This window comes from Chiloscyllium plagiosum, unplaced genomic scaffold (assembly GCF_037043375.1).
Source record: "Chiloscyllium plagiosum isolate Xiang-an unplaced genomic scaffold, Cpla_swu_hap1 HiC_scaffold_4, whole genome shotgun sequence".
NCBI lineage: Eukaryota > Metazoa > Chordata > Chondrichthyes > Orectolobiformes > Hemiscylliidae > Chiloscyllium > Chiloscyllium plagiosum.
In genome coordinates this window covers 27,506,070-27,521,016 of record NW_028270142.1, presented here as the reverse complement: position 1 = coordinate 27,521,016, position 14,947 = coordinate 27,506,070, and the positions used below count along the sequence as shown (strand labels likewise).

The window sequence follows — 14,947 nt, the reverse complement described above, 5'->3', positions numbered from 1 at the left end:
AGCTTCCCAACACCTTTTCCAATGTGATGGTTACAGCACTCACCTTTGCCTCCAACTCTCTTGGAGTTTTAGTATGCTACTGGTGTCTTCAACTGAGAGGATTAATTCAAAGTACTTATTCAGTTCCCATTGCTACTTTTCATTTTCCACTGCTCCAATGTCCATTCTTGCCTCTTTCATACCTTTTATATATCTGAAAAAAACTCTTGCAATCTTCTTTTATATTGCGAGGTAGCCTACCTTTTATAGTTCATCTTTGCCTGACTTATTGCTTTTTTAGTTGTCCTCTGCTTTTTAAACACTTTCCAATCCTCTGGCTACCAAGGCATATCTGCAGCAGGTGGGACTTGAACCTGGGTCTCCTTGCTCAGAGGGAGGGATAGTAAGATGCACTACAGGAGCCTTCAAGTACTTTCCAATGCCAAATTTGAAATAATGGCATAAGAAATGAGCTAGACATTTCCCACTGGACCACAGTGAAGAGGAATCAAATGGTGTACAGTGGGTTCTGCTATAATGCCTTTCTTCAACATGACTTGGCTTTGATGCGATTGAAGAATTTAGATGTTATTTGTAGAATGCAAACTTGCCTTACCTGTATTGACTATAACCCGATTCCAGCCCTATTAGTTTAAATGGCGTGGCTATTGTGCGATTTTCTCATAACGTGAGATCCCTCGAAAATGGAACTATCACGTTATATCAGAACCAACTGTACTTTTTTTGTCTTAAGACCAAAAAGCACTAAGTTTGTATTTCCGGTCTTTGCTGAGTTGAGCTTTAGCCAGCCGAGGGGAAAAATTGGAAAGGTTTTGCTGCTTATTGCTGGAAGTGTTTTCACAAATGCTGGATGAGGCGAGGAACAATTTAACTGCCATTGTAGGTGAATGGGACATTTATGCTCAATGTCTAGAAATGGGCAATATCTGCTTGAGCAAAGTATTGCAGACCACCTGCAACATCATAGCCCAGTTCAAAGAAACATGTTGCTTAGTAAATCAAAAGATTGTGCTTGAGTATGAATGTCTTTTTTCAGAGGCTGTAGCTTCTGGAAATAGAAGTTAAAACACTATTTCATAAAAGAGTGCAAATATTTAAAGAAAAGGAAATGAAATGAAGCTTTGTTTCAATCTTGTTCAGTCATTTTGCTGTGCATGTTAAGCAAATATTTTATCTGGATGCTAAAGTATTCACTATTACCACATAGGCATGTAAATGAAGAAGGGCCTGTTTGATTAAGAAAGAAAACAGCTATTTACATTGTGAATACAATTTCACAATGTTAGAAACTGTAGCCCTATTTTAATTATCCAACCCACAGCTTCCTTGAAGGGTTTGAAATAAATTTACCAATCTTGTTGATTAGCTCACTTGGCTTGATGGATGATTCGCAATACAAAAGTGACACTAACTATGTGGGTTCAGTCCCTAAATCGGCTGAGGGGGCTACCATGAAGGATTGCCGCCCTCAATGTCTCCCTTCGCCTGAGGCATGGTGACCCTTAGGTTAAACAGCCATCAGTTGTCGCTCTGTAATGGGAGAGCAGCCTTGTGGTCTCCCATTACAGAGATGATCCTTCATTAGATGTTTATACTCCACAACCATCTGATGAAGGAGCAGTGCTCCAAAAGCTAGTGTTTCCAAATAAACCTGTCGGACTATAACCTGGTATTGTGTGATTTTTAATTGTATATGTTCATAATTTTGCAGGCAGTAATTTTCCTTAGATGTTCGTTACTTTGTGTGACACATTTTAAAAATTTTGAAGAGTTTCTGTCTGGTGGAAAAAACTTTGTATTGTAACTTGTATTCCATAGTCTGTTACTGATGAAGACTTGACCTACCAGCCAGGTCAGGAGCAAAGGAACACAGAACAGATCTTGCCCAAGGGTGTAATTTTTTTAAAAATAAGATCCAGTTGACAAATTTTGAAGCATTCTTCGAAAGGGAAAATATCTTAATTATGGATCTTTTTATAAAAATCTAAATATAATCATCTAGCATATTATCTAATGTTTCTCTGTTGGCAGGCAATTTTAGATGTCAAATTTGGGTTTGCTTATTTAGTTCTTTCAACTGCTTTTTTTTTATTTAAGCTGATGCTATTACAGACTGAACTCTGGCATCATAGATAATCTTTTGTTTTGGTTTTAATGAGGCGGTCTTTCACTCAGACAGAAGCACAATGTTGCAGATTTTGTTTGAACAATACCAAAATTTATTGAGCAAAATAAATTTAAAAATTTTAAAAATCAGTTAACAAATTCAGTGAGTTTAAATACGTTAAACGATAATCCATTAAATTCAAAGTACTCCTTTATCAATTCTTTTTTTAAAAAAGTGAAAAACAAATCTCTTATGCAGCAACCCTTGTACAGTATTTGTGCCTGAATCCCCTTGTCTGTACCTTTGATGACTGGAACATCTTATAAAACCTGAGTTTAAAACAAACTTGACTCCAAGTCCTCTTCAGGGTTTTGCTCTAACACTTCTGATCTGGGACCATCACTAACTCTAGTTTTACTGTGTTCCACTCTCCTCAGGAGCATTGCTCTGCGCATACATCTCCAAGTAAAATCTCTCACTCCGAGCTATGTTAGTTTTCTCTGAGCTTAAATAAAGCCTGAGAGTCCAGAAATTTCTAATTGAGAGCTTGATTTATATTTGTCCAGCTTGCTGCGTCATAAAAGCCTAAAGTTAAAAAAAATTCTGTTAAGCCACCAAAGTCAGCCTTTCAAATGTTTTAAACCAAATCACCATGACTACAGTAATACTTGTAAGGTAGTTATTAACTTTGTACACACAGACAACCTATTTGTTAGGAACTCAAAATTTAAAATCCAAACATAAAATAAACGTGAAAAATCGATAATTTGTATGACACTTGGGTAAGGAATGGTGCCACGGCTATTCATTTCAAGCATTAATATTTGCACCAAGCATTTCTGGATCAGGTAAACCATGAGTTAAAAAATGAAAACCAGCACAAATCTCTTAGTTATTAACTATGTCTGAATAGTTTCATCAAATTGAGTAACAGGGATGATTGATAGTGTTGGTGTGGTTGATGTGTGTGTAAATGGACTTTGAAAAGGCAGTTAAGGTTATACCTCATAAATCCATAGGATTAAATGGGTAGAGCTGCATGGATACAAAATTGGCTAAGGGGCAAACAGTGAACAGTTGGGGTTTTTTTAGTGAAGGAAGTAATGTTCTCCAAGAGGCTATAATGGATTGAAAGGGATGTGATGTGTATACATTCTTTATATCTATAAAAAATCGGGGTCCTGTATATTCTAATACACAGCCTCCAGTGCATGCAAGTGTGCCACTGAGAGCCTGAATATTTTGAATTGGCTGTCAGTGTAATTAGTTGCACATTCAGGATTACTTTGAATTTAAGAGACAATGCATCTAATTTAAAATTTAAAACACTTTTGAAAATCAACTGTTCGTCATCATCCAGCTGTTGCATTCTCTGTTGCAACACTGCAGCCAATCAGAGTCTACTTGTCAACAATCAGCTGTCTTCTCTGATATAATATAAATGTTATTCACTTTAAATTGCATTTTTGTTCTTGAAAATTGTCCTCCTGAGTGCAAGCTAAAATGTTTCTACAAAATGTATTTTTTGAGCGATAGTTATTATCATTTAAGCAGGGCATGTTAATCGCATCAAATTGTTTGAACAATCTGAGGAAGTAGTTATTCTGAATACCTGTATTTACTATTTTCAAGTAACAGTTTCAAGCCTGTCTGCAGGTTTTATGGTTTTTGCTGCTGCTTTAACTGTTCTCTAAATTTTTAGTTGTTGTGCCAAGGCTTTTCCTAGATCTCTGTTTGCTTCTGTCATCACCTTTCTAAATTTTCTTACCTTTATACTTGTAAGTTGTTTCATGGTCTTGTCGCAGGAATTGTAGCTAATGTTTTCAGTAAATGAATAAGACTACACAATGATGTTAAGCTGAATGCATTTTCACAATTATTGTTTTGATGATTTAAATCTTCTGACACAGTAACTTTTTTGTTTTAATTTTCTCTTTCCAGCAATCTTCACCTTCTTCCTGATTTGCTGGTTTATAGCATAGATCACACATTAGCTTGGATTTTTGAAATATTAGCAAATATTAATTAGAGTAAAATTATAAATATGTTAATTTAATCCTTGATTATTAAATCAGGTGAACCTTTACAACTATTGATAATTTCAGGCAAACATTATTGAGATTTGCTTTCATTTTAAATTCCATCAGTTTCCATGCTAGGATATAAACCCATATCGTCAGAGCAGTAACCTGGACCTCTGGATTATTCGTCCACTGACCTTACCATTACACCTCCATCTACTACAGTTTTCTTGCTGTATGTTTACAATGTTTAAATTTATGTTAAAGCTGAAAGAAGTAAATAAAAGATTGCCATGTACCTTTTGGTGGAGCCAAGTTACCACTGTCATAATGTACATAAAATGACCAACACAGGCACTGGAACAATGCCAGCACAGGCTCCTGGCAATTCACTAACGGGGTTTTAGACTGCTGGACGTAGTTGATGGGGAATAAAAAATACCAAAAAACAAATTCTTGCAGGATAAACCAAGAAAAGGACTCTCTTTTGGGAATTCAAACAAACGAAAATAAATAATCTCCATTGATCTTCTGGCATAAAATAGCTGTAATTACTTTACATAAAGCAGGCATGTATACTTCAACTTTTAGAACCGTTAGCCAGAGTCTGATTGCCCACAATAAGTAATTTGTAAAATAATATATTACAGCCAGTCTGAACTCCATCATGAAATGCATAGTCAAAGTTTTTTTCTTTAGTACTTCCAAATGTTTTGACAATTAAAAGGTTTACTAAACAAATAATGCCTTGAACGATTAATGAGCTCAGTGTGAATGACTGCAAAAGAGTCTTTGAAATGCTGCAGTGCTCCAGAACTATTCAAAGTAATGCACTCCAATAGTTTCCCATGGACTGTGTTAGTGCTAATAGATTTCGACATATTTTCTTATAAATCATTGGAAGATTGGGTCTATGATTTTAAACCAGTCCACGATGAAAGGCTTTGCTGCCTTCTGACTCTTAGTTTGGTCAGTCTAAACCTGACTCATAATTTAAAAAAAAAACATCAATTGGATAGCACCTATCACAGTCATATGTTATGACTATGAACCTTTATAGCCTGACGTACTTCTCATGCTGATTTGGTTGAAGCTTTTCGCCTTGCACTAATTAGGAAAGTTCTCGAGGAATACCAAAGTAAAGGATAAACTCCATTTATACACGCTGAAAGAAGAGTGCTGATTGACTGACCAGTGGACCCTGATCGATAGAGGCATGTCCTGAGAAAAGAACCACAGAATGGCTACCACCTATTTAGTTGTGGTGATAGGTAACAAATGCTGGCTTTGCAAGTGATGTCCACAACCCATGAAAGAACAAATAATGCTCTTTGTTAATGTTAGAAATGTCACTGCTGGTTAAAATGCTGCAAATGGATTTAATCAAATGCAGGGTCTTTTGAAATTCCAATTTCAATATTGTGTCGAAGTATGTAGTGATGGCAAACAATAGGTTATTACCAGTGCCAAACATCTACGGTACTAATATGGCATCATACAATGGGCAGCATCAATAATCTAAATGCACTGCAAAACAATCAACTTGTAATCTTACAGGATGTGCTAACAACAAATTTAAATAAAGTATTTGACTGCACATTAGTTACAGCAGCTGGAAAGAAATCTTTCAAGTTTTTTTCTAATAATGTTTAGACATATCAATCTAAGACGAGTTGATTTTAGAAACACTGGTGGCATATACACTGTACAGATACCTAGAAGGTGATCAGAATTAAACTTCTGGAATGTGGGAGTAAGCTACATAAGAAGCTGCCCTAATATTGTCTAATATTCAAAACAAACCAAACTATGTGATACATTCCATAAACTATCAGATTGACAGGCAGGAGGCTGGAAAAATACAGCGAGTCAGGCAGCATCAGGAGGTAGAGAAGTCAACGTTTTGGGTGTAACCCTTCTTCAGGACTCAGGGTGGGTATAAGGGAGCTGCAGATAAAGGGGGTGGCAGGGACAGAGTGGTGAAGTGGAAATCGGTGAAGACAGGTAGAGGGTATGACCTGGTTGGTCACTGGGAGGAATTAATCCGGTTGGCGACAGGAGGAGTGGAAGGTGGGGGAGGGGGGAAGGGGATGGGAATGGAGGTTAGTCCAGGATGATCGGAAAGGGAGTGGGAAGGGGAATTAAAATGGGCGTGACTGGGAGGTCCAGTCGGCCCCTATGGACTTCTCTGAGATGCTCGGCGAACTGTTCTAAGTTTACGTTCAGTCTGTCCAATGTAGAGAAGGCCTCATCGGGAATACCTGATGCAGTAAACTAGGTTAGAAGAGAGGCAGCTTCACCTGTGTCTCACCTGGAAGGACTGTCTGTGGCCCTGGATAGAACCTGCCAGTATACTACCACCTTATCTCCATCCAGGGCTCCAAACAGTCCTTCCAAGTGAGACAGCGGTTCACCTGCCTCTTTTCCAATCTAGCTTACTATATCAGGTGCTCCCGATGCGGTCTTCTCTACATCAAGGAGACCAAACATAAACTTAGGGAATGGTTCGCCGAGCATCTCAGCCAGGCCAGCAGGGATTGACCGGACCTCCCAGTCACCGCCCATGTTAATTCCCCTTCCCACTCCCTTTCTGACATGATCATCCTTGGCCTCCTCCATTGCCACAATGAACCAAATCGCAAATTGGAAGATCAACACCTCATCTGCTGATGCAGCCTACAGCCCAGAGGACTCAACATTGAGTTGTCCAACTTCAAATAACTTCCCTTCCCAGCCCCTCCCCTCCCTTCCACTACTCCCTGCCACCAACCTGATTCATTCCTTCCATTGACCAACCAGGTCGTACCCTCTACCTGTCTTCACGTATCCCCACTTCACCACCCTGCCCCCGCCACCCTCTTTATCTGCAGGTCCCCTTGCACCCACCTCCAGCCCTATAGAAGAGTTATACCCGAAATGTCGACTTCTCTATCTCCTGATGCTGCCTGGCTTGCTATGTTCTTCCAGCCTCCTGCCTGTCCAGTTCGGATTCCAGGATCTGCAGTTTTTATGTCTTTAATAAATTATCAAGTCGGCCAGAAGAGGGAAATCAATTGCGCTGAAGACAATATGAAAATAGGAAAGTCATTTTGTCAGGGGACTTAAACCATCCATATAAAAATTGTGAAAACACATGAAAATTAATATTATTGCAGACCTTCTACCCTGACCATCTAGGCCATCAGCATGTTATGGCCTCCTCCCATTAAAGTTTAGGCTCCTGCCTGGTAACAAGGCAGACAGTCTGACCAGAATTATCAAATCAGGCATACTCTCATAGACCTTTACCAACACCTTGTTAATATCAGGGTCTGATACCTGATAGGCGATTGAGCTCCATAAAGTATTTGAAGCAACGGAAAAGGTTAATCTGGAGCTTTACATTTCTTGATCATGACAAACATATGCATATTTACTAATAATTTTAGAAGTCCTATCAGGAAATTTTTTCATGCATTGTGTCATCTGTAATGAGATAACCCTCTTGATGTAAAGTTGCGAAGGCAAAAAACCTTAGAAAAAAGTGGAATACTGTAATGGGAGACTTTGATATTTCTGAAGGATAAACTTAAATGTCAGGAGCAGATTTCCTAATTCATAACCACTGAGAGTCTTTGCATAAAGTTTGTTGGACTCGATCTGTTGATTACACTCATAGTGCACTGTACTCACTTGTCTTAACTGAATTATCCAACTAGAGTATGTGCAAATGTAAATTAAGTTATCTTTTCTCTTCGCAAATGCTGACTGACCTGCTATGTCAGGTTTAGGTACATGGATCATAAATTATTCTTTCTTGCTACCTCAGCAGTAGTGTATTTGAATAAATCCACTTTTCTGGTTGTAAAACCTGATGTCATCAACCATCTTGCATACTTTTAAAGAGTTAGGCCTTTGTATTCACAGCATTCAGGCAATACATTCAGGCATCACCAGTATCAAACTAAAATTACATGTTAGTTATATGTTTGAAGTCCCAATCTTCATGCAGCAAAGCAGCTTGGATTGTTTGACTTCACCAACTGGGTTGTTGAAAATAGTTGGAAGATCAGGGTAATTATTATTTAGACCTTTCCATTTTGGCCCGGAGGAAGTCAGTACAAACCTACTTGTATAGTAAGATACCGCCCTTGTTGATTTTTGTCTTTCTTGGTATTGTAAGGAATGCAGTGAGATCTGTGTTTTAAATGAACTTTATTTGAGAGAATGATTGATGGAGATTAATTCATTTTAGTATAATATATAGGAACAACAATTAGTCATATTTCATAATTATTTGTCTTGCAGAAATCATCTAGAAAAGAACCTTCAGCTGTTAATGGACAGAGTGGATGAAATGAGTCAAGATATCATTAAATATAATACCTACATGCGAAATGTAACTAAACAGCAACAACAGAAACAGCAAGTAAGTCAAATCAAAGCTACAACTTCCTATATTGGCAGAGTTTAGAATGAAGAAATACCATCAACATGCTATCACTACAAGCTGTGGTAGACGCAGACTTTACGGTTGCCCAATAATTATGTCATGGAGGTTATTCTTAACTGGGGGAAGTGAATCACACCCTTTGGATTTCATGTTCAAAAACCTTTTAAAAGAAAAACATCCTTTTTGTTAGCCTGGTATTTTTCTTTCCTCATTTTCTCTGTTTCTTTTTGACACTGAGTACTCTGTTGGCCTCCTTTTCTCCCTCCGGGAAAGGTCAGTTTTCCTCGTGGTGAGTCAAACCTTAAGTATTTGGCAATCATTTGAAAGTTGTCAGTGTTGATGCTGTGAATACAATTGCATCCTTAGATACCCATCTGTGAATTTTGTTCTCCTATAGTAACTTGAGATGAGCATAATTCAAATACACCATTAATCTTTTTGAGTAAAGCAAATTGTGCATTGTATGTTTAGAAACACAAGTTTTTGTTTACAATCTCCCTAAAATCAATCTGCTAAAAGTATTCTGACCAAGCTGAGTGGTATTAATGCTGGAAATCTGAAATAAAAGTACAAAATACTGGAAATACTGAGCAGGTTAGACAGCATCTGTAGAAAAACAGTTGACATTTCAGGTTGATAATCTTTCATCAGAATTGGGAAAAGTTGGATGTAACAGATTTGAAGAAAATGGTGGGTGGGGCAAAGGCAAATCGAAGGTCTACAATAGGGTGGGAAGTGAGTAATTGAATGACAGAGTTAGTTTTGCTGGGCCAAAGGGAAATGTAATACAAGAAGGTAAAAGATGTTCTAAGTATAAGTGTACTACTGGCTGAAAACAAAAGTAAAGCAGGTCCCAAATATTTCTTCCAGTACAATCAATCTCAATGTAATGTACAACGTTTGTTGCTCATTACATGGTCTACTCTGCATTGGGCAGACTACATGCAAATTGGGTTACTGCTTTGTGGAGCACCCCTGTTTAGTCCTCAAGCTCAGCGACCCACAGATTCTTTTGTTTTAATTCTTTACACCAACATCTCTGACATCTTTGTCCTTGACTTGGCACGATGTTCCAACAAAGCTCAATGTAATTTTGAGAAACAGAGTCTCATCTTTTAATTAGACAATTTACAACCTTCTGGGCTGAACATTCAGTTCACCAATTTCAGACCATAAAACTCTGCCCCTCCCTCCCATTTTATATTTCCTTTTCTTTGTATATTTCAGTTTTGTGTAATTTTTACTTTCAGATAATACCACCCCTGCTCTGAATGCATCTTTGGTTTCTATTCCTTCCTCATTACCACCCCTTTGGCCCTGTAAGATTTAAAACTTTTGTTCAGTGTGTCTTGTCTTCTACCCTACCTAGCTTTCTCAGGCTCAATGTTAGGATGCACAAGGATGATTCAAATCTACTGGGCTACATGGTGAAGTGTACAGTATTAATTTTGATTAGATTAGATTACTTAAATTACTTAGTGTGGAAACAGGCCCTTCGGCCCAACAAGTCCACACCGACCCTCCGAAGAGCAATCCACCCAGACCCATTCCCCTACTTTTACCCCTTTACCTAACACCTAACCTGCACATTTTTGGACTGTGGGAGGAAACCCGCGCAGACGTGGGGAAAATGTGCAAACTCCACACAGTCGCCTGAGGCAGGAATTGAACCCGGGTCCCTGGCGCTGTGTGGCAGCAGTGCTAACCACTGCTACCGTATTATTTGTATTATTGCACAAAAGTCAAGTTGAGTCCTATTGTCACTGATGGTCTTCAGATTCATTTGCTATTTGAGAAATTAAATGTCGCTGGCTTGTCTTATCAAACGTTTTCTTGGCTGATCTTTGGAAAAACTCGAATGGGCGCAGTGCAGTTCACAAATAATCAATTTAGATAACAAAAAGGAAGGTCTAGTGTTTGAGCCTCTGGCTTACCCTATTATATGGTTAGATGAGCACTCTTAAGTATAAGTTTCTTGGTTTATTTATAGAGGTGACCATAATATAAAGTCTAACAAGGTATGGTAACTTGTAACAAGAATATATATTGTTAATAAAGAATAATTTACGTAACTAACCTACAAATATATCTGTGGATGGTGATACTAATTAGACACTTTTTTTTCCTTTTTGGAAGAATCTGAGGATGTGAATAAAGTCTTAATTTAAGAATAAGATCTCCCCTACCCACTTGAAAGATGGTGTTATCTAAAAGAATTAAGTTTTCTGAAAAACTTGATTTGACAGCAGCATAAATTCAACTTTATCATTTCGTTGCAGTACCTACACAGACGTCAGCTTGAAAATTCCCAAAGACAGAGCCGAGGAGAGGCACCATTGCCAGAGGAAGACCCTTCCAAGTTATTCAAGCCACCTCAGCCACCACCAAGACTTGAAACACTCCTTGTTGCAGGTTAGAGATTTAGAGGGTAGACTAAAGGAGATAACTGAAAATTGAATTCTTCCAGGTTGGATGTAGTACAGTTTGGTGCACCAAGCTTTGTATCCTGCCCCAACCTTAGAGCTTCCAACCTAGGGTTTAGCAATGAACCATTAATTATGAACTGAACTTGTGTTTCAGGGAGGGGTGGTTCTTTATAGGAGCCCTCTCTGCTATATCATTGTGACATTTCTCTATCAGCTGCAGGAATAAGATTGATAAATTTATCCCAATTGGTAGAGATTTTAGATTTTTTTTTGCTATGAACTTGGGCCTATTAAGAGCCCATTAAATCTCTATGTGGAATCCTTCCTGTGTGTAGGCAAACTTGAATGTTCATTTGGTAAATTGTGGCTAGGTTTAGACCAAGTATTCAAATTTTAAAAACTTGTATCACATATAGGCATGAAGTAGTGGTGTCTTTAATATATTTGGCATTCATCTGAAATGCCAATGGTACAATCACACAGCTTTTAGAATATGTTTGAGCTATTGCAACAGGCTTTCACTATATTAATGCAGTTGTTATTCTAATTCAATTTAGTGTTTCTCTAGGTTGTCTTGATCTGTAAGGTATTTGTGGTTGGTGAAGGTAGAGAAACAGCATGCTATTACTGGGTGTGTACCTCCCAGTTTCTCCAGTTGCAATATGGAGGAAATTGATCATATTTTCAAATTTTTTCAGCTTTATATTAGAATAATTTAAGGCACAGCGCTTTTCCAGGATAATGTTTTCTGGTTCACAGCAGCACTGAAATTCCAGCAGGATTTAATTTTGGTTATAATTTTCCCAACATTTTCTCAAGTAGTTACGTCCTTCTCACTCCTGTGTTAGACTTATTGCAACCAGAGCGTATTCTAGTCGATTTTTTTAAAAAGTCTTTCTTCTAAGTCATCTTTTCATATGACCAATAGTTTTATCTCAAACATTTACTTGCATTCTGTTATCAGCATTCCAGGGCTGAATCTGGGATGTTCTGTGATTTTATGTATAATGCTTGGATAACTACTCAAGATTGCATCCAGAATTGATCCAGAATCTTGTTAGTTGGACAATGTTCTGTCTGTATTTAAAATCTCTAGAAACTATAGGGTTACCACCTCCATCTACTGTGTCATGATTAAAATTCAGATTTTTGCTTTTAATAAATAATTTGCTTGTGCCTTTTCTTGTCCAGTTCTTACCTTTCTTTGATCTTGATCCATACTAAGTTGTTGGGTCAAAATCTTGGAACTGCCCTCCTCTACCTACACCAAATGGATTGCAGTGGATCAAGAAGCCAGCTCATTATCTTCTCTTGGGAACGGCAGTAAATGCTGGCCCAACCAGTAGTGCCCACTTCTCATGAGTGAATCAACAAAAAAGAACTAACTCAGCATCGATCAGGAGTTTAGCATGTTATCTTTCTGTGGATGCAATATTTTTAACAAGTTGTTGCTACTTCACCTGCTATAATATGCCTGTCCCTTGTGTTGCCTCCTCATTGAGGTTTAACCCAGTTTTGTCATTCCTCTGACTTTGCACAATTTCTTTAACCCCATATATTAAAACTACCACTCACGTGAATATTTCTGGAAGGAGTTTTTAAGTACTTTTTTCTCCCCTTATATTTATCCACTTTGTGTTTTTTTTTATTTGTGCTCTTATCCATCACATTTCCTCATGGCATTTGTGAGCACTTTTCATTTGTGACACAGGCCTGCCTCGAATGTTAACCCGGCAGAAGTGGGTACTGCAGATGCTGGAGATTAGAGCCAAGATTAGAGTGGTGCTGGAAAAGCACAGCAGGTCAGGCAGCGTCCGAGGAGCAGGAAATGACTTGAATGTTAACCCCTCAACCCTCTCCCCAGAGATGTTCTTGTGCCTGAAAGAATTGGGTTAGATCATAGAGAAAGTAGCTAATTATATAAAGGATAACCATTTTAGTTTAAATAATCATTCTGCCTGCCACAATCAAATTTTAAGAAAAGTCATTCTACAAAAATACTTACTGTTTAGCTGTATCTTCTGGTTCTTTAAATTATTTTTGTATTGAACTTGAAAAATATAAAAGAGCTTTTCTCATGATATAACCTTTAGTTGTTTCCCGGAAAATAAAGCAAACATAAAAAATGGCCAAAGCAACTCCACAGACCTATTGGCATTTTCCCCTAGGCCTGTACAACTACTGCCAAAAGTGCTTTAAAAAACAGCGTGGCTTGGCTACTTTCCACTCTTTGGTACGTTTAGAGCCTAAATTGAATCCCTGGGTGGTGCCTCTATCAATGGTTATTCGCAGACTAGAAGACGAAAAAATTATTTCAAATATCTCTGTCTGACAAGACCATTCTAGACATGAGTGGTTTGGGATTACCATATCAGATTTGGGATCATAATCGACAGAATTATTGCCATCATAATGAATAAGTCTAACTTGGGTGAAAACAGTATTGATTCAAACTGGATACTGAGCTGCTGACTTGAGCTGAAATACTGCGGAATCCCTTGAGAACAACTGAGAGCTTTATTTACCAATATTTTGGCAGTGTTTAGCTGCCATTCAATAATTAGTAAAGTTAGAGTAGCAAAGGTAACTGAATCTGGCATTGAGGTTGAAGTACAAATCCCTTTTCCTTAATTTGTATTCCAGGGTTTCAGCACGATGCCAGTTACATATCAGATGACTGGAAAGTACCAGAACATTGCCCATCTTAGACTTTGATATTAATGTTCTTTGTAATTTCTTCTGGAGATTTTCAGAAAGGTCACATAACAAGTGCTGTTTAGTTGCTTTGACGCTGGTCACCTTAAGTAGACGTGATTGGTGCTGTGATTATGGAAGTGGTCTTATTGTAATCTATGGTCATAGATTGGCTTGTCTACATGTATTAAAACAACAAAAAAGTATATGTATTAAATATTGACAGCATATCATTAGTTCACTCTGTGTGGTATATGATTGTGTGAAGTATTGTCCTTTGAATTCTGTTTTAAATCTTTCAGGCTAGATTTTGAACTTAGGTTCCCAGAGTCTTTAATTTTATGTTTTGCCTTTTTTCAACTCTTGACAGGACAAATCAACACCTACTGCCAGCAGATCAAGGAGTTTACATCACAGAGCATGGGCAAATTATTCATGGCTGAAGCCCTTCAAGGTCACAACAGCTGAAATCTCAATTGAATGTCCTTTAGGTCAATATGGTGTTCACATCCAATAAAATAACATTTATCTGAAAAGCAACACAGAAGCTGATTTTCTTATAAGTTTTCTTGTTTTTGTGTAACTGACATTGGGAACTTCATTTAGCCCAGCTTATATGAATTCAATTAAAATAAACATGAATTTGATGACCATATTGTTAGTCTTGTATTTTTCTTCCAGCTTAACCACTCTCCCTGACTGTAGGAGCCAATAATTGAGAATATTGTGCTAGTGAATTAAATATTAACATCATCATACATGGTTCAGTGGTCTTAAAAGAAAATGTGGATCAGTTTGACTATTATTCTCCCCCTTGCCCTTTTGTTAAGTAATGTATCCGTACAGACCAGCTTCAACCAGAAATGAAAGACTTTTAATTTGGAATGAGATTTTAAAAAAAAGAAAGTTACCTCCACTGTCCTTTAGTTGTACCTTAGGCGCACATTCCCAAGAAAGAGTTTGGAAATAGCCAAAAGGTCTTTGAAAAGCAATACAGCCTAAAATAGCATCCATCCCTCACCTTCTTCATCCATGTCACCACATGCCTTCCACCTACTCATGTGCCCACGGCATCTCATACTGTCACTGGCAACCAATGCCCGTAACCTTCTCTTGGCTCCCCTTTATGCCAACCTATGTTCTTATAGTCACTGCCATGGCTCCACATATTCTCGTTCCTTAGAAGGTGGTGGTGGTGAGCTGGCTTCTTGAAGCACTGCAGTTCACATGCTGTAGGTAGACCCATAATGATCTTAGGGAGGAAATT

At 37.9% G+C, this 14,947-nt stretch overlaps 1 protein-coding gene across 1 annotated transcript in view; it reads left to right on the top strand.

The window, feature by feature from the left end:
* Positions 1–14,333, top strand: part of eif3hb (eukaryotic translation initiation factor 3, subunit H, b) — a 113,256-nt gene extending 98,923 nt beyond the window's left edge. Inside the window, exons 6-8 of the mRNA XM_043688999.2 lie at positions 8,416–8,536; positions 10,840–10,972; positions 14,051–14,333. Of these exons, the coding sequence (XP_043544934.1) occupies positions 8,416–8,536; positions 10,840–10,972; positions 14,051–14,148 (352 nt within the window). The 3' untranslated portion in view covers positions 14,149–14,333. The remainder of the gene's footprint in view (positions 1–8,415; positions 8,537–10,839; positions 10,973–14,050) is intronic.
* The last annotated feature ends 614 nt before the right edge of the window (positions 14,334–14,947 follow it).